This window comes from Boleophthalmus pectinirostris, unplaced genomic scaffold (genome assembly GCF_026225935.1).
Source record: "Boleophthalmus pectinirostris isolate CB_2022bp ecotype Guang Dong unplaced genomic scaffold, ASM2622593v1 HiC_scaffold_19, whole genome shotgun sequence".
Taxonomy (NCBI): domain Eukaryota; kingdom Metazoa; phylum Chordata; class Actinopteri; order Gobiiformes; family Gobiidae; genus Boleophthalmus; species Boleophthalmus pectinirostris.
In genome coordinates this window covers 3,771,385-3,791,040 of record NW_026571140.1, presented here as the reverse complement: position 1 = coordinate 3,791,040, position 19,656 = coordinate 3,771,385, and the positions used below count along the sequence as shown (strand labels likewise).

At 39.0% G+C, this 19,656-nt stretch overlaps 1 protein-coding gene across 8 annotated transcripts in view; it reads left to right on the top strand.

Annotated features, from left to right (window-relative positions):
• Window positions 1-19,656, top strand: part of myo9aa (myosin IXAa) — a 297,586-nt gene that overhangs the window by 58,515 nt on the left and 219,415 nt on the right. For all 8 annotated transcript variants that reach the window (XM_055155019.1, XM_055155018.1, XM_055155017.1 and 5 more), the window contains exon 2: window positions 12,563-13,529. In XM_055155019.1, coding sequence (XP_055010994.1) covers window positions 12,642-13,529 — 888 coding nt within the window. In that variant the 5' untranslated portion in view covers window positions 12,563-12,641. The remainder of the gene's footprint in view (window positions 1-12,562; window positions 13,530-19,656) is intronic.

The following is a 19,656-nucleotide window of genomic DNA, read 5'->3' as shown; positions in this document are numbered from 1 at the left end:
CGATACATATCTCGATACAGTGCACTTTCCATTCGATACGATATATTTCAAATCGATTTGATATGGTTCAATAAAAAAAGACTGAAAATCATGGCTGTGACAGTAAAAGTTTTTGTGTTTCATATGAGCTTTGTACAAGAAGTGGTTTAACAAACATTTAATCATCAGAACAGTAAATATGTTACATGTGTTGCATAAATGAGTTTCATTTCTCTAAACAAGCAACAAGACTGTAGCACTGCAACAAAATTACTAAAATACACCGAAAAATACTTGATTCAGTTCCCCACGATGTCTATATATATAATACTGTATCATCTGCTCATCACAAACAGATCTGGAGTTGTGTTTTGTTTTGTTTCATTCACACATGTTTAACACACAAACCCTGCATATCTAGGCTGAGTTCTTCTCTCAAACTGAAAACTGTGTTCCACCTTGTGATGTCATGCTGTAATACAGGACATGCTCCACTGTGTTTCTAAACTCTACACAACTTCACTAGAATCATTTGGATGATTTCAGTCCTAGAGCTGTCAATCTCTACTGAGCAAAAGGTAAAAAGGTAGCTTCTAACTTGACAACTACCACTTCATGACATCACCAGGTGGACCAGAGCATTTTGAGGTGTAGACAGGATTACTCAAACACGCGCGAATGAAACAAAACTCAACTCCAGATAAGTTTTTAACGAAGTAACAACATTCTAACACGACTTAAAGCCCACAAGAGTCCATTTTGCGTAATATAGGACCTTTCACCACCGCTTTTTTTTGTAAAATGAAAACACCAGTAGGTTGGGTTTTCGGGGGAAAACTTCTCATAACATATTTGAGGTCAGGTTACTAGACTGCGGTTTTAAATCTCCAACCATTCAGGTGATGTAACCCAATCCGCCCCTTCTCCGACTGTTTGGGAGGAAAAAAGGGTGAAAAATGTCAGAGGAGTCAACACAGGTTTTCAGTCTGTGGTGATCTTTCCTTCGGGGCTCTAACCGTGGCCACAGCTCTCCTCTTTCTCTTCTCTCTCTTTCTCTTCTGGCCTCGAGGCTCGGATGACATCAGCGCGCTCACATTATCCGCCGCTGCTTTTCGCGTCTTTGTTGGCAGTTGGACTCTTGTTTTTGTTAAAGAGGTGAAGGACTCGGGCTGGTCTGTCACGATAACAAACTTTTGAAGCACAGTGTATCGCCACGACGGACGATAAAACTGGAACTACTTCGCTATTTTCTTATCTGTGTTACAATGTTGTTTCCTGATCATGAACAGACCTAGAGTTGTGTTTTGGTTTTCTTCATTCACACATATTTAACTCACAAACCCTGCAGATTTAGCCTGAGTTCTTCTCTTAAACTGAAAACACTCTGTTCCACCTTGTGATGTCATGTGGTGATACAAAAAGCAGTCTAGTGTGTTTTTAAACTCATCTTTACTAGAATAATTTGGAAGATTTCAGCCCTGGAATTGTCAGTCTCTACTAAACTAAAGGTAAAAAGTAGCTGTGACTTACTTAAAACGACCACTTCATGACATCACAAGGTGCAACGGAGCTGGAACAGAGCATTTTGAGCTTTGGAGTTGTACACAGCAAAAAGTGGAGTGTTAAAATTCACTCTCATAGAATCAATTTGAACATTTTCTCAGGGTTTATATGAGAATTTAACCTTTTTGGAAATGTTCATTAAGTAACACTGGACCAAAGTTCCTGTTTAACCCCAAAATCAAAAGTTATATTAAGGTTTTGAGAGTAAATGGATAACACTTTGTAGGGTTATCCTGATTTAACTAAACAACACACATAGGTGTTTTATTTTTACACTTTATTTAGGTTAATTTCAGATGAAATTCTGTACAAAACTGGTTCAAACTGGTTTTCTCTCATGGGAGTTTGAAGTGGTGGGTGGGAGGAGCCAAATTAACACTAAGAAGAGTTGAATTAACACTAGTGGAATTTGAATTAACACTAGGGAATGTTGAATTAACACTATGAGAAGTTGAATTAACACTAAGGATTGTTGAATTAACACTAGGGGAAGTTGAATTAACACTGGGGAAGTTGAATTAACACTAGGGGAAGTTGAATTAACACTAGGGAAGTTGAATTAACACTAGGGGAAGTTGAATTAACACTAGGGGAAGAATTAACACTGAAGTTGAATTAACACTAGGAGAAGTTGAATTAACACTAGGGAAGTTGAAGTTGAATTAACACTAGGAGAAGAATTTGAATTAAACACTATTAGGAGAAGTTGAATTAACACTAGGAGAAGTTGAATTAACACTATTGGAAGTTGAATTAACACTAGGAGAAGTTGAATTAACACTAGGGGAAGTAGATTTCACTGATCTTAAACATATCAATTTATATTAACATCTATCAAGTCTGGCAAATAACCCCGACTCAAACCCCCAATTATGTTTCAAATATTTAAAATAACACTTTATGTGTTAAAAACAACTCTGAAATGTTTTACCTTGAAATTTTAACCCTCTAGTTTTTTGCTGTGTAGATAGACGAATAATAAAGAGTTACTCAAACATGCGTGAATGAAGCACAACACAATTCCATGTCTGTTTTTGAGGAAGAAACAACAGCTTTCTAGCACATTATAACATCGTTCCCTCATCAAAAACATGCCTGAAGTGGTTTTAGTTTCAGTAATCTAGTGATCTCTCCTGGGTCCTATTTGAACCCTTTTTACAGTTAGCTGTAAGATTCCATCCTAAGCTCCGCCCACAAACCTAAATTACTCATGCTCCCACGTGACAATTCTCCATAAATATACAAAAACATGACACAAAACAATATACTACAACTTCACAAACCTGGTGTGATGTGATTTGGGGGAACTCAGAATTAAAAAAAAAAAAAACGAAAGGGAAACTTATAAAACTTGTTAATGCTTTGTTTTGTCTCAAAATATAACATTTTCAAACCAATAAAGTCGAACATGCTCATAAAATATTTAAATTAATGGAGAATTGACAAAACTTATTTAAGAATTACATGTTTCAGAATGTTGTACAGATAAAAAAAAAAAAAAAAAAAGGTGCTCTATGTCACTTTTTGGATTTTTTTGGAGGTTCATCATCTGCTTGTTGCTATGGAGATGTCATTGCTCTGTCTGAAATGTTCCACAGTATGACATTAACAGCTCTACTGTACATTTATTCAATTACAGATGGTTTTAGAGCTCAAAAATACCTTGAAAAACAGACATTCTGACTGTGAGCGGAGTCGCCTCTCCACAGATCTGACCTGTAACTTGGTCTGGTTTGGTCTTTATGAAGAAAAAAAGGTTTAAAGCCATACTGTGAAACATTCCAGACAAAACAATAACATCTTTTAACACCTTTAACTACAGGGATAGCAGTTTTTTTTGCAGAATAAGACTGAGATTTTGTTTCAATTCATCTGCGATTCTTTTTACATCTGTTTTGTTCCTCGGCGGAGGTCAGAGGAGAACAATGCACCACGGACACAAGCATGGCTACAGTTACACGCAGTAATTCCAGTCTCATACTCCGTCTCACTACCTCTTTTCGCTTCCCCAACTGCCTATTTTTGCATTTTTTGTGTGTCAAGTTTTTTCATTCGCCAAATTTGGACAAACCTGAAGCTCATCCGTGCGCCGGAGAGAGACCCAGACGTCTGCTCCTCCGTGCGCCGCTGTTGTCAGGTGCGGCGGCCAATCTGGAGCCGGCTTCCGACGGGGGCCTTTTCCCATTGGCTGCCGCGCGTATAAAGATGTCTGGATGGATGAAGGGCAAAAAGAGGAGAGGGGTATGATTATTTATTTTTTAATTTGGGGTTTTAATTAGGTCTTTTGTCTACGACGGCAGCGATCGCTTTTGTTCCTCGTGTTGTGTGGCAGAGTGGGGAAGGGAAACGAGATTATAAATTACACTTTGGTTTTATAGATTTGACATTAGGGCGAATGAATCACAATCGAATCGAAATTGAAAATTAGAATGGACGTAATCAGTGAATCTCAACAGGAAACATTTTTGAACCACTAAGGAATAGACTCGATACTGAATACTGATTTCGATACCAAGATTGTAATAAAAAAAAACAACACTTTCTATTGTCTAAAAGTGTTTTAGAATGTGATTTTCAGCAGTGGTGTTTCTTTTAAAGGTACATTGCGCAACTTTTTTTGTTGGAGGCTCCATCACTTGCTTGTTTCCATGGAGATGTTATTGCTTTTACCTGGAATGTTCCATAGTATCACATTAAACTCCTATATCTAACTACAGATGTTTCTCTTCTTTTTTCTTTGTAATTTTTTTTCTTTTTTTTTTCCTAAGATGACCCAGTTTAAAATATAGTTTTATTGGAGTATTTAATTTTTCCTACAATTTCTTGACCTCCTTTTTAATCTTTTGATCCTACATAATTCTTCATATTCATTTATCACTAGGGGTCTGCAAAAACTCAAAATTTCAATATATTGTATAGTTCAACGTAATGATACAGTATCGATATTGGGGACTGCTATATCGATATATCACCAAGAGTTTTTTTTGTTTATTATTTTACTAAATTATTTTGTTACAGCTTCATTTTATTGCTTGTTCAGTGGAAAGAAACTCGTTCATGCGACACATTTGACATTTTCACTGTTTTGATGATTAAAATATTTGTGTTTCATATGAACTTTGCACAAGAAGTGGTTTAACAAAGACTTTTAGCATCACAATCATGATTTTGCCTTTATTTTTATTGAACCGTATTGAATTGATTTGAAATACATCGTATCAAATCAAAAGTGCACTGTATTGAGACATGAATCGTATCGAGGTTATGTATTGTATCGGCAACTTCTTAATGATACTCAGCCCTATTTATCAAAAAATCAGTATTATTGGTTTAAATTTCTTTATTCAAAATGACGATATTGTTTTTGTTATCATATTCATTTAGCAGTTTTATATGATTGATTTGAATTTCATAATTTTTTATTACGTTATATTACAGGTTTTAATTTAAATACCTGAACATAATTTTGAGGGGGTATATAGTAGGGATGTAACAACCAAAATATCATGATATCGTATCGTCAGAAGTCTCAATAATATCGTGGACCATCACAATATATCGAATTATAAGTTTCTTTGCTTAAATCCATTGTTATGATGCAGCAATAACTAAAAAAACAGAGGGAACTACATAGACCATGATCCTTTGCTCTGTTTTGGCGCAAACTACATGAAGAAATAACAGTTCTAAGCACTTCTAAATCTTAGTTCTTTGAATTAATTAAGTCTTGTCAAGGCATTTTAAGAGGAAAAAGAAGTATATTCACAGTTTTGTTGTTCGCCTCCACAAAATAAATCGCAATAAATATCGTACCGTGAGATGTATATCATGAAAATATCGTACCATGAGATTTGGATATCGTTACGTCCCTAGTTTATAGGCAAAATAAAATATAAAGTACAATAATTTTACAAACAGAGCAACAAAAAGCGTAGTTCCGACTAATCCTTCCTAGAAAACATGACAGAACCCAAATGAAAAAAGAACACGCAAATCAAATCTTTATTTTATTCATTACGGGTGTTTCTCTTGCTCAAAAACACAATACTTTGCTCTGTGAGTAGGGTTGCAGCTCCACAGATCTGACTTGTAATGTAGCCTACAGTTGTTCATCTCTTCCGTGGAACATTCTAGACAAAGCAGTAACATCTCCATGAAGACAACGAAGCGATGGAACCTTCACCAGAAGTATCAACACCTGCTCAAATGAGGATCTAGTTTCGATACCAGTTTTAAACATCTATTTGTGTCTGATTTTTCTCCCGACAGCCTGCTTCTCAATGCACTTTCTGATATTGCATTTTCTTGCTTTTAATATTTAATCAGATCTCGCATGAAACCGGACGCTCGTTGCTTTTATCGATCGAGATGTTCCTAGAAGAGCCCCACCCCTCTCCGGTGTCACAGCCTCGGCATGATCTAACGTCTCATCTTTTTCTTTGTGTCTGCTCCCTCCAGTCTCCGGCCCGCGGCGTAAATCAGCCCGGCGGCGACGCGGAACACGCTGGTTACCGTAATCAGAAACACCCTTTTTTTTTCGCTCGCCTGGTAAACGCGCCGTGCATTAGCTGATTGGCTTCACGTGATGATCAAAGAGGAGGAGGAGGTAGAGGGTTTACGCCATTGCCACAGCCCTGACCCCCTCCCTCCCTCCCTCCGTCCCTGGCCCCGGCCTCTGCGAGCACGGGGCTGACCATCTGCTCCAAACGCCTGCCTCTTTAGCAAAAACACATATTTACTCTAACAGTTTGCGGGGCGGGACCAGAGAGGCAGGCGCAGTGTGCTCGCTAAACTCCATTCCGAGACCAATATGAGGATAAAAACACTTTCTGTAGACAGTAGAACGGGATTTTCAACATTAAATCGTAGTACTCTAACCATGTAGTTTTATATGTGTGTAATCCCTCAGTGGTCCATGGGTGTATATATATGTATATATATATTGGTATATAATCTATGTGCTTGTAGGAGTAGGAGTGGTAGGAGTAGTAGTTGGAGTAGAAGTAGAAATAGGAGTATAAGTAGGAGTAGTTGGAGTAGTAGTTGGAATTGTTGTAGTTGTAATAGTTGTTGTAGTAGTTGTAGTAGTGGTAGTGGTAGTGGTAGTAGTAGGTAGTGGTGTAGTGGTGGTAGTGGTAGTGGTGGTAGTGGTAGTGGTAGTAGTGGTAGTAGTGGTAGTAGTGGTAGTAGTGGTAGTTGTAGTAGTAGTGTAGTAGTTGTAGTGTAGTAGTAGTAGTTGTAGTGTTGTAGTTAGTAGTTGTCGTAGTAGTTGTCGTAGTTTTGTAGTAGTAGTTGTTCGTAGTTAGTTGTGTGTTGTAGTTGTCGTAGTTTGTAGTAGTGTGTCGTAGTTGTCGTTGTAGTAGTTGTCGTAGTTGTAGTAGTAGTTGTCGTAGTTGTAGTTGTTGTTGTTAGTTGTCGTAGTTGTAGTAGTTGTCGTAGTTTTTGTAGTTGTCGTAGTTGTCGTAGTTGTCGTAGTAGTAGTGGTTGTTGTTGTTGTTGTAGTTTGGTCATTTTGCAGCACTAAAAAACAAAACAAACTACAACCCCATGGATCAAGATGAAAGGTTTTAGGCTGAAGTAAAAGTACTTCTAATGCTAAACCCGTTTAAACAATGACAGAATTCCAAGAAAGTAAAGCAGCGTATGAACAATAACTCGACATTTACAATTTCACTTCTGACTTGCTGTATATATGTATACTGTATATTTGAACAAACTGTGTCCTGGCCTATAGTACAGATTTACTGTACTGTTTTCTGGAGGTCAAAATAAGTCTGCTCTGTACTGTCTGCATCCCAATTACACATATTGTCAGAGAATCAGGAAGTGCACATTAGCATGCTTGTTGTTGTTAGCTTTGGCGTGACGGCAACTCCGTACTTGTCTCTGAAAGTAGTGAAAAGCTCTTAAAAACTCGTCGTGGTGAATAATTAGGATGCTCTGAATGCATAAGAAAAGGGAGGAATAACCTTGGACCACCACGAAACGTTTCAAAATGAATTGCTTTTGTAACACATTAGTTTGCATTTGTACAGTTTGATGAGAAGACAGAAGCTACAAATGAAGCAAATCCAGCGCCTGGTCCCGTCTGTGTGCAGGGCTTCATTAGCAGAGCTGTGGTGCGAGCTGGCGTGTTCACCAGGGGAGAGGAAATGGTGGGACAGGAGGCAGCCTTGACTCGTGCCCCCAGCGGGAGCCTTTTGTACCCGTGCCCCCGACACGTGCTCCGCTCCGGCTTCCTCCTCTCACTCCGAGCTCTGCCAATTATGAGCTTTTGAAGTGACCCATTTACTCCTTTTTAATAAGGCTCAAATGAAGTCAGCGCTGCGTTTAGTAAGACTGTTGTCACTCCTGGAACCGGAAGCAGCGATAAAATGTCCTTGATCATCTCGTCTGTGTTTAAACCCCGTCCAGGGACTCGAGGTGGGAATGAGCCTTTTTACTCGCTGGTACATGACATACTGTATTTTCATTTAAAATACATTTTAAAAAGTGAAAAAAAAAAAAACTCATGTTGAAAAATGATAAAACACTAGACATTGCATTTATTTTCATGTTGATCAATCCAGATTTTTTATTTTTTTAGCCTTAATATGGAAAATAATTTGTTCCAGATTTTGAATTTTAAATGCCGTTGCCGATTTCTCACTTTGAATTTTTAAACTCACAATTTTAGTTGCTGAAATTTTAAGTATACTTCTTCATTATGTTTCGAATTCAAAATAAAAATTTCACCTTTTTAAATATTCAGCACAAAATTTTTCAAGCCCTCAAATCAATAGATCGATTACTTAGGCCTTGGAATCTTTGATCTTTATTTATTTTATATTTTTTTCAGTTTTATTATATTTTTTTCTATTTTTTCTTTTTTTTTTCTTTAAATTTTTTTTTTCTTTTAATTTTTTAAATCTCATAGTTCCTGCGATTTAAAAAAAAAAAAAAAAAAAAATTATAATTTTTTTTTTTTTTCACTGCGAACTTTGATTGTTTAGTTTGAAGACTTGAAAGTATTCATGCTGAATATTTTAAATGTATGTTTTTTATATTGAATTTTAAAAACTTTGAAACTGTACACTTAATATTTCAGCAACTAAAATTCAGAATAAAAATAATCCAAACATGTTTTTTCAGAGTTACAAAAATTCAAAGTGAGAAAGTCAACAGCATTAAAAAATGAAAATCTGATGAAGCAAATAATCTTCCATACCTTAAAACCACAGTATGTAACAGAAAATGTAACTCTATTTTTACTTTTGGTCGTGTTTCCTGCACTAAAAAACACGTGTCCTTACTGTGAGCGGGCTTGCATCTCCACAAACCTGCCTCTTTCTTGGCCTGGTTCTGCTTGTTTCCACAGAAATGTTGTTCCTTTGGCTGTATAACGTTCCACCGTTTGGCATAAAACGTATCTATCTTCACGGGGAATGTTCCAAAGTATGGTTTCAACTTTCTGTTTGAGTGCAATCATTCAGGTGACGTTTTGCCTCGTGAAAGTTACATGCTGCAGCTACAAAAAAACGAAAAACAAATGGGTTTCAATAGCGATTCTTTAAACATAAACAATACGCATGCTTAATCATTGCCATTTGACACAAAGCAGTTCTTTTTCCTCCCCCAAAGTCTGAACCGTGCTCCAGACCACATGCTTTGACTTTACTGTGTCAGAGGGTTGGCTGTGGACCGCTCTATTGTAAGACCCGAGTTCATCATTGGCAGCGGATCACAATCAGACGTACTATTCCTATCGTCGCGATCGTCAAACGCTGCAATTCTGAGCGATCGTCACCAACGGAGCGCTAAACAAATCCACCCGGGCTTATAAATCTGCTAACGGCTAACGAACGAGCTCCAAAACGCAAACGAGTCGTAGTGCGGCTATTTATTTTTATGTTAATGGTACAAAATGTGTGTACACGCAACTGGAACGCATTGGAAAAAGTCGTTATTGCTCCCTGAATAGTCCATCAGTTATCGGACGGGGACGTTTCTATTTTGAGAAGATGGTCTTAGAAAAAATGATCATGCATTAGTAAAGGTTTTAGATAGGGCTAGGTATGTTAAGAAGTTGCCGATACGATACATAGGCCACGATACATTACGTTTTTCAGTACAGTGAACTTTGGATTCAATATGATGATACGATATATTTCAAATGGATTCGATACAGTTCAGAAAAAAAAGACTAAATCATGACTAGAGCTGGGTATCATTAAGAAGTTGCCGATACGATACATACCTCCTATATGAAGGCCACGATACTATACGTTTTTCGATACAGTGAACTTTCAATACGATTTGATACGATATATTTCAAATGGATTCGATACAGTTCAGTAAAAAAAAAAGAAAAAAAAAAAGGCAAAATCATGGCTAGGGCTGGGTTTCATTAAGAAGCTGCCGATACGATACATACCTCGATACATAGGTCATGATGCGATACATATCTTGATAAAGTGCACTTTCCATTCGATATTATATATTTCAAATCGGTTCAATAAAAGACTATTGAAAGTGCACTGCTGAATCGAAAGTGCACTGGATTGAGATGTGTATCATATCGTGGCCTATGTATCGAGGTATGCATCGTATCTAGGGATGGGCATGATTAGTCGATTAATCGATAATTGATCATCAAGAATTTTGTCGATTACGTTAATTTTTTATCGACTAACCGAATGAAGGTTGCTGTGCGTAACGGCTATAGGGTGACCAAAAGTCTGTTTTTCAGGTCCTGTCCTGGCCTTCCGGGTTTTTTTTAATAAAGTAATGCAAACGTCTTGGTGATATATCGATACAGCAGCCCGTGATATCAATACTGTATCATCACATTACGTTATATGATATATCGATATTAGGGTTGTGCAGAAATATAGAAATATCGATATTTCGTATTGTTTAATGTGATGATACAATATCAGCAAGAGCATTTTTTGGTGTATTTTACAAAATTATTTTGTTACAGTACTACAGTTTTGTTATTTGTTTAGTGGAAAGAAACTCGTTTATGGAACGTATTTGACATTTTCACTGTTTTGATGATTAAAAATGTTTGTGTTTCATATGAACTTTGCACAAGAAGTGGTTCAACAAAGACTTTTAGTATCACAACCATCATTTTTAGCCATTATTTTTTGTTGAATTGTATCAAATCGATTTGAAATATATTGTATTGAACAGAAAGTGCACTGTATCGAGGTTTGTATCGTGTCAGCAACTTCTGAATGATACCCAGCCCTAATTTTAATATTTTGCACACCCCTAATCATGGTTGTGATACTACAAGCCTTTATTAATCCAAGAAGTTTGTTCAAAGTTAATATTGAATGTGCCCATTTTACTCAAAACAGTGAAAATATCAACACAATTCTAGCCCTTACACAAAATAATTCAGTAAAATATACCTATATCGATACAACAACCCACAATATTGATACTGTATCAACACATTAAACGATACGATATATTGATATTTCAATGTTGTTGCCCACCCCTAGTCCTATATTACACACAAATGACTCTTGTGAGCTTTAAGTCATGTTAGAATGTTGTTACCTCTTCAAAAACAGACCTGGAGTTGTCTGTACACATCTCCAAAGCTCAAAATGCTTTGCTTGTGATGTCATGAAGAAGTAATTTTTGCGTTAATGGCTACCTTTTACTGCGTGAAATTATCCAAATAATTCTAATAATGAAGGTGTGTGGAGTTTAAAAACACTCGGGAGCACTTGCTGTTTTACCACATCACAAGGTGGAACAGTGTTTTTCTGTTTGAGAGAAGAACTGAGCCTAAATCTGCAGGTTTTGTGTGTTAAACATGTGTGAATGAGACAAAACACAACTCCAAGTCTGTTTAATGTGATGAGGAAACAACATTATAACACAGATCAGAAGAAAAAACGGCAATGTGGGTTCTTTTAATGATGCAAAATATGTGTACAAGCACCTGAAACGCATTGTAAAACGTCATTATTTCTCCCTGAATAGCCCATAATGATCAGATGGAGATGTTTCTATTTTCAGAAGACGGTCTACGAAAGAACTGCGAGGCATGATTAACATTTAGATGAGTGTTTACGTCTGTAGTGTCTCTCCATTAGCGATGTGCAGTGTTCATTCATGATTCTCCGGACTCGTTCTTTTTACCGAGAACACAGCGCAGTAGTGTCTGTCGGAGGGATGCGGCGGGCTCGTTGGTGTATCAAAGCGGGGACGTGTGAATGGTGTGCTTTGATTGGAGACGGCAGCTGCTGGAGTGTGTACGGGCCAGCCAGTGTGTGTGTGTGTGTGTGTGTGTGATAATGGTAATCCCGCAGATCCTCATGACTTCCCCTTTATCCTTCATGGGCGTGTTTGTCAGGCCCCCAGTCGCTTACATAACAGCGCAAACACTCTGTCATAATCTGATGAGTGTAACAGTCTAGCAGATGACACGACTGTGATTTTTGCTTGGTTCTTGCTGTTGTATTTTTATTTTAATTGGCCAAAATTGATGGCATTCCTTAAACATGACTTAACTGTGTCCCCAGATACAAGCTCGACATGTTCAGATCAAATATAGCTCTTACTGATAACGATTGTACTGCTGATTTATTCTTAATTACAAAAACATTGGATATAATTTGGATGTTTTGATTCTCAAGACGATTGTCCAATCAGAAAGCAGAATGAACTTCACAAGAATGCTGGAATTTAGTTGGTTTAAACCTTAAAGGACTCTCTCAAAAAGGACTATTTGAATGTTCACTCCCTAAAGCCCAGCGCCTCCAGCCAATCATGAGTCAGTGCTAGTGCAGCGTCTGCAGCTCAGGGAGGGGATTCTGGAGGTTCTGTGCTTCACATGAGGGATGTTCTGTCCATATACTGAGAATGAGAAACTTCTTTGTGTCTCTAGCTCTAGGTTAAGGCTGTAGCAACGTATGCACATTTTGAGACTGTAACACCCTCATGTTGTACAATACGGTGAGCTTGTCATGTTGCAGAGGGTGGAGTATTGACTGTTGTCTTGTTCCTGTCTGTGCAGTGGTGATGTCCTGAAGAGGAGCCGCAGCCCTGTGAAGGACGTGCCAGTGCGGCCTGCTGCTGATGGGAGCCGGAGAGCCATGAGTGCTCGTGATGGCGTGGGCGGAGGCGTGGGGGGCATGGGCACCCTGGGGCGACGGCAGCGCTTCGAGAACTCAGAGTTCACCGTGCGCATCTACCCGGGCGCCCTGGCCGAAGGAACCATCTACTGCCCCATCAGCGCCCGCAAGACCACCACCGCCGCCGAGGCCATCGAGAGGGTGATCGACCGGCTGCGGCTGGACCGCACCAAGTGCTATGTCCTGGCAGAGGTGAAGGAGTTTGGGGGAGAGGAGTGGATCCTGAACCCCAGCGACTGCCCCGTGCAGAGGATGATGCTGTGGCCCCGTGTTGCCCTGGAGCACCGGCCTCTGTCCGGAGGAGAGGACTACCGCTTCCTCCTGCGACTCAAGAACCTGGACGGCTCCATCCACTATGGAGGCAGTCTGCAGATGTGGCTCCAGGTGACGGAGGAGCGCAGGAGGATGGTGGAGCGGGGCCTCCTGCCTCAGCCTGACTCTCAGGGGGACTACGCAGACCTGTGCTGCCTCCCAGAGCTCAACGAGCGCTCGCTGCTGGACAACCTGCGCTCCCGCTTCAGGCAGGAGAAGATCTACACTTACGTGGGCAGCATCCTCATCGTCATTAACCCTTTCAAATTCCTGCCCATCTACAACCCCAAGTATGTGAAAATGTACGACAACCACACGCTGGGAGCGCTGGAGCCGCACATCTACGCCGTGGCAGACGTGGCATATCACGCCATGCTGCAGCGCCAGAGGAACCAGTGCATCGTCATCTCCGGAGAGAGCGGCTCCGGGAAGACCCAGAGCACCAACTTCCTGATCCACCACCTGACGGCGCTCAGTCAGAAGGGCTACGCCAGCGGAGTGGAACAGATCATCCTGGGGGCAGGACCGGTGCTGGAGGTAAGACACACAGAGCTCACTGTAGACGCTGACGGAAAACGCCTGAGCAAATCAAACCTGTATGTGCTTATAGCACAACTGGGCTTCTCTCTCTGAGGTTTGTGACATTGGGTTTCCACAGATAGTAGTTTCGGTCTGATATTGATATTGAAAATGAAGTGATATTTGGCACTGATCTCTTTCTGGGCATCGATTTGTCTTATGAGTAAAAGGCTTTTGTGGTTCATGGTTCTTGCCATTTCAAAACTTTCATGTCAGTATCGTCAAATATTAATTCAAGTTTGGGCATGATTTTGGTCCTGGTACAGGCAGGGTGCCCTTGGTTATCCTGAAATTCAATCTGGTCTTTGAATCCTTTGTTGTTTAGTCCAGCCTTTGGTTTTAGTTTCGTCAAGTTTTTTTAGTAACTGTATACCTGAATATTGTTTTCAAACGGTGCTTGATATGAACCGTTTGGCAGACACGTTATAATGATAAATGACTGGACCATCTCTTTACATTCAGCTCTCTACTGAGTGCTAAGTGTTTCTGGTCAGGGCTATGAAGTGCCTCTTAACAGGGTCACAGCCTCATGATATTTCCACATTTATTGAGCGTACGCTGCATCTGTAAGTTATAATGCAAATGGTGATTTTCTGCGCAAACGGATTCCTTCCAGCTGCAATATTCCTCATGTCCTGTGAATGAACGTCGTTGTCGGGCGCATTAGTTCCACGAGCCTGCTTGGCCACAGCTGCCCCTCTGGCTTTAGCCTTCATGTTTTTGTGATTACAGCTATTCCCGAGCAGAGTGGAAAACCTGTTTGAAGACAGACAACCCAGGAAGTGCGCTGTTTTTCTATCTTTTTCCACATTCCGCCCATACTGCCTCTCTCTTGCTCTTCACGAGGGAGCTGTCACTTTAAAAAGCCTGAGCAGCGAGGAGCCTCTGACATGTACACAGACACACATTGTTTTCTCATTTGTCCCCGGCATCAGCGAAATTCCTCTCAACTTATGTAAGGGCCTCCGACTGTAGCACAATGTGGCCGGGCAGGAAGGCAGAGCGGAGCTGCGGAGAGGCCAGTGTCACGGCTGTCACGTCACATGAGCCGAGCTGTCAGCACCCGGGCCCGAAGAACAGTGTGGGCTGCACCAATCACCGGCAGAGATCAGGAAATATTGACAAAAATGTACAGCTCAATATTTTTAAGATTTAAAGCTCCTATATTAGAGAAAATCTACTCTTATGAGCTTTAAGAGATGTTATGATGTTGTTACTTCCTCAAGAACATACCTGCAGTTGTGTTGTGGTTTGTTAACACATGTTGGAGTAACCGTTTATTAGTCTGTCTGCATCTCCAAAGCTCAAAATGAATGCTCTGTTCCACCTCGCGATGAAGCTGTGGTTTTCAAGTGAACAGCTCCTTTTACCTTTTGTGTAGTAGATATTGGCAATTCCAGAGCTGAAATTATCCAAATGATTTTAGTGAAAATGAAGCGTTATATAGATAAGGCTTGGTGTCATTAAGAAGTGGCCGATACGATACAAACCTCGATACACAGACCAATATACGATACATTTCTTGATACAGTGCACTTTTGATTCAATACGATTTGATATGACATATTTCAAATCAACTATTCAGTGAAAAACAAAGACTAAATCATGGTTGTGATACTAAAAGTCGACTAAATCCACTAAATTTGTGCAAAGTTAATACAAAACACACCCATTTTACTCAAAACAGTGAAAATGTCAACACAATTGTCGCTCTAACACAAAATGATTTAGTAAAATATACCTAAAAATACTCTTGGTGATATATCGATACAGCAGCCCACAATATTGATACTGTATCATCAAATTAAACAATATGATATATCAATTTTTCAATATTTTTGCACACCCCTAGTTATAGCATAGATCAGAAAATAGCATAATAAAGGCACTTATAAGCTTTGAAGTTAGGGGTGTGCAAAAATATCAAAATATCATGATGATAAAGTATTGATATTGTGGGCTGCTGCATCGATATATCGGCAAGAGTGTTATTTTGGTATATTTTACTCAGTTATTTTATTCCAGCTACAGTTTTGTAGCTTGTTAAGAGAAAAGAAACTTGTTTATGTGAAATTTTTTTGACATTTTCACTGTTTTGATGATTTAAATGGGCGCATTTTATATTCACTTTGCACAAGAAGTGGTTGAACAAAGACTTTTAGTATCACAGCCACGATTTGGCCATTATTGGATCGTATCAAATCGAAAGTGCACCGTATCGAGATATGTATCGTATGTATTGTATTGAGATGTGTATTGTATCGTGGCCTATGTATCAAGGTATGTATCATATCTGCAGTTTCTTCATGATACCCAGAAGTGTCGCATAAAACATTAACAGACTGCAAAATTTACTGGAAAAGTTCAGAAAATTCCCATTATCTGTTTTTATTAAAGGAACTGAATGTAAGATTTTAAATTTCAAAAAGATGATTCAGCCATGTCCCTAGAAAATCAAATGGCTTTTACTGAAGAATTATCATACAGATTTATTCTTAATAACAAAAACTCTGGACATGGCAGACAAGTTGCTTGGTAATTTGGTGTTTAGGTTCTTCAGTGAGTCTGTCATTTGTGTTGCTAGTTTCAATGCTTAAATCCAGTTGATTTAAACCTAAATTGCCTCTCTGAATGGTCACTACCTAAACCCCAGCACCTGCAGCCAAACATGAAACAGTGCTTTTTCTGCTGTAGTACATAAAATGAAAATGAGACAAACTTAAATATGTCTCTGTCTGCAGGTTAAGGCTCTGCCAACGCAGGTTCAGTTGTGATTAAAACTGTAAGAGAGCAGGCTACAAAGAGCTCCTTCAAAAATGATATGGCAGATTTATTATCATTTTATTCATAACTATATTTTTTTAGCCTTTTTCACACTGTTTTCTGCAGGACAATAAACTTGACATTCAAAATTTGCCAAAACAGCTGCGATATTGTCTGTCCTGGCTCTACCAGAGATCACTCTAGTGCCTCTCCTCTACTGTGGACGTGGTTTGGACATTTACAGACTTTTCACTTGGTTTTTGTAGTATCAAACTTTCCTAAGCTCTGTTGTTACTCAGAGTTGGTCGAGACTTTTGTGCACTAACCTTTACCGTGAGCTTGGCAGATTGATCCTCACGAATAATGACCCAAAGTACCGTTGTATCCTTGGGCAAGACTCTGCACCTGCACCGCCTCCAGTGCCTGCATGAATTTATGAGCGCGTATGGAGTTGGTGAATAGCTCCACGGAGAGCACTTAGTCTTTTTTGAAGGTTTCTTAATGGACCCATATTACGCAAAATTGACTCTGGTGAGTTTTTAGCCATGTTAGAATGTCAAAACATACTTTGAGTTGTGTTTTGTTTCATTCACACATCATTGATTGACAGTGATCTACAGTCCCTTAGCTAATCAGGACGCAGGGGGAGGAAAACAATGTGCGTTCATACACTGTAAAAACAAAACAAAAAAAACCCTGCAAAATCTAAAAAAAAACCATCTACGAAAGGTGAACCGGGTTATAGTGAGTGACGACTGTACTCAACTTTCAGAGGCCAGATGGGAGTTTTGCCATCACAAATAATCGTGTATAGTCTCTTAAATACGGAAGCCGAGAGGGGTCGCAACAAACGCACACGCCGCAACAAATACAAATGCGACAACACAACAAAAAGCCACAACAAACCAAAAAAAAAAAAGCCACAACGGAAATGATCAGGGGACTGTATTTTAATGCAAACGCCGCAACAAATACAAACGCCACAACACATTTAAAAGCCACAACACATCAAAAAGCCACAACGGAAGTGACCGCGGGACTCTATTTTCCGACGGACCGATCAAGCGGCAAGTGAAGAAGAACTACAACATGAAAAGTAAAGGAATGGGAAAAGTTGTAAACGTAAGTTAAAGTAATTTATTGTTTTATCATTATTCGTTTCACGTTGTAGTTCTTCTTCTTCACTTGCCGCTTGATCGGTCCGTCGGAAAATAGAGTCCCGCGGTCACTTCCGTTGTGGCTTTTTAATGTGTTGTGGCTTTTTAATGTGTTGTGGCATTTGCGTTTGTGTTGTGGCGTTTGTATTTGTTGTAGCGTTTGCATTAAAATAGAGTCCCGCGGTCATTTCCGTTGTGGCTTTTTTTTTTTGGTGTGTTGTGGCTTTTTGTTGTGTTGTCCCATTTGTATTTGTTGCGGCGTTTGCGTTTGTTGTGACCCCTCTCAGCTTCCGTACTTAAACGATACATTATTTCAAACTAATCAAAGCAATTAATACATCAAGTATTGTGAAGTCATAGACATTTCTGACCTCACAGCAAGTTCTTGAGTTGTTCTAGCTCGGTTCAAATCTCTGTATTTTCCCAAACTTTTGAACTTTTCTTGAGTCAACAAAAGCTGTAGAACGAGTTTTGTGCTGTTGGATTCATCTGATCACTTTCAGAGATCAGATTTTTGTGTTGCGTTGTGTTGTTTTCCGGTTTAAGAGAAACCAAATGTGGACTATCTCAAATGGTCGGATCAGAAACACGTCAGCCGATGGCACTCTATCAAACAATGCCAGATGAGGCTTTATTGACTAAAAGTGCATTTGTCATCCTCAGGGACTGGTATTGATGAAGTCTGTGGGAGGAGCAAGTCAGAGTTCCTGTAACAAAAAAGAAGAAGGGAAATCGTATCCCTTGACTTCATTGTGTCCAGATTTTTGGTTGTGATTATTTATTATTTTCACTAAGTAAGTATGACAGGCTAGACGACTAATTTCTCTCAAATGTGGTTAAAATCATTGCTTTAATGGGTCTATATTACGCAAAATTGCCTCCTGTGAGTGTTTAAACCAGGTTAGAATGTTGTTACTTCATCAAAAACAGACCTGGAGTTGTGTTTTGTTTCATTCACACATTTTTGAAGAGGCCTGGGTACCGAAACGCGATTCCAAGTAGGAACCAAATGTCATTTTTGGCAATATGATAAGATTTGAGCTGCAAAAAAAGACTGAATGAATAAATTTGGCTTATTACAGATGCAAATTCAGTACTAAAATGTTTCAGTCTGCTGTTTATTGATTGCAGCTCATGATTTTCTAACAATATTGTACGTTTAGAGTAGTTTTTGTGGTTTAAATCTGCTGTTATTAGTATTATTGTGTCAGTGGTGTAAATTAGTTTCAATATTATCGTTTGTCTGTTTTAGGGATGCACCAAAACGAACGTAGCATCAAATATCGGTGCCGATCCTGGAAAATTTACTGAATCGGATACTGGTTCCATGATATCCTGGTATCGACTCAGCCGATATCGTGGTTGGACTCTTTACTGACTGATATAAGCCTAAGATGCCTCGTGATGTTTGAACTTTAATTTATACGAAGCTGTTCAGTAGTTACTTATGTACTTGGATACAGTTGCATAACACAATCGGATCAACTTTGTAATAAGTTAATTGTATTTTGAGGGGAAAAAAAGGCTGTTTTCTGTCCCTATACTGGTATCGGTTAATATCGGATATTGGAATATACTTAAAAAACATCATATCGGAACTGAAAAAGCTGGATCTTTGCATCCCTAGTCTGTATTTACGTCAGCAATATGTTACGTTTTTGTGTGAAAATTCATCTAAAATATTTGTGTTTTATGTGTTTTCTTGGTTTATTTATTTCATTCATAAAGTATAAAATGATATTAACAGTGTCATAACGTTAAACTTGCAAGAAATGAATGAAAAGGAGCAGAAAGTAAAGTCATCTTATGTTATTGGTGACTTTTCCAGACAACACGAAAACACTGAGAGTTACTTTAAAACTTTTCCAGTCAATACATTTCATTTTAATTACAAATATTGATCAGTTGCAAACAGATAACTTCACTTTTCTGCACAAATACTTTCGTATTTGGGTGTTGGACTGGATTTTCTGTTATATAATATTTGAAATGCCGCTCTTGTACTCGAGTCTTTGATTTGTATATTCCTCTGTGTTCCTAATGTCATGTAAACAAAACGTGAGTGTGCTTTCCCCCCGTGGTTCCGCTCCACTGGCCTCTTGTGCTCACAGCCCTGGCTCCTGGATGAGGTCATGCCGCTCTCTCTCTCTCTCTCTCTTTTCTCT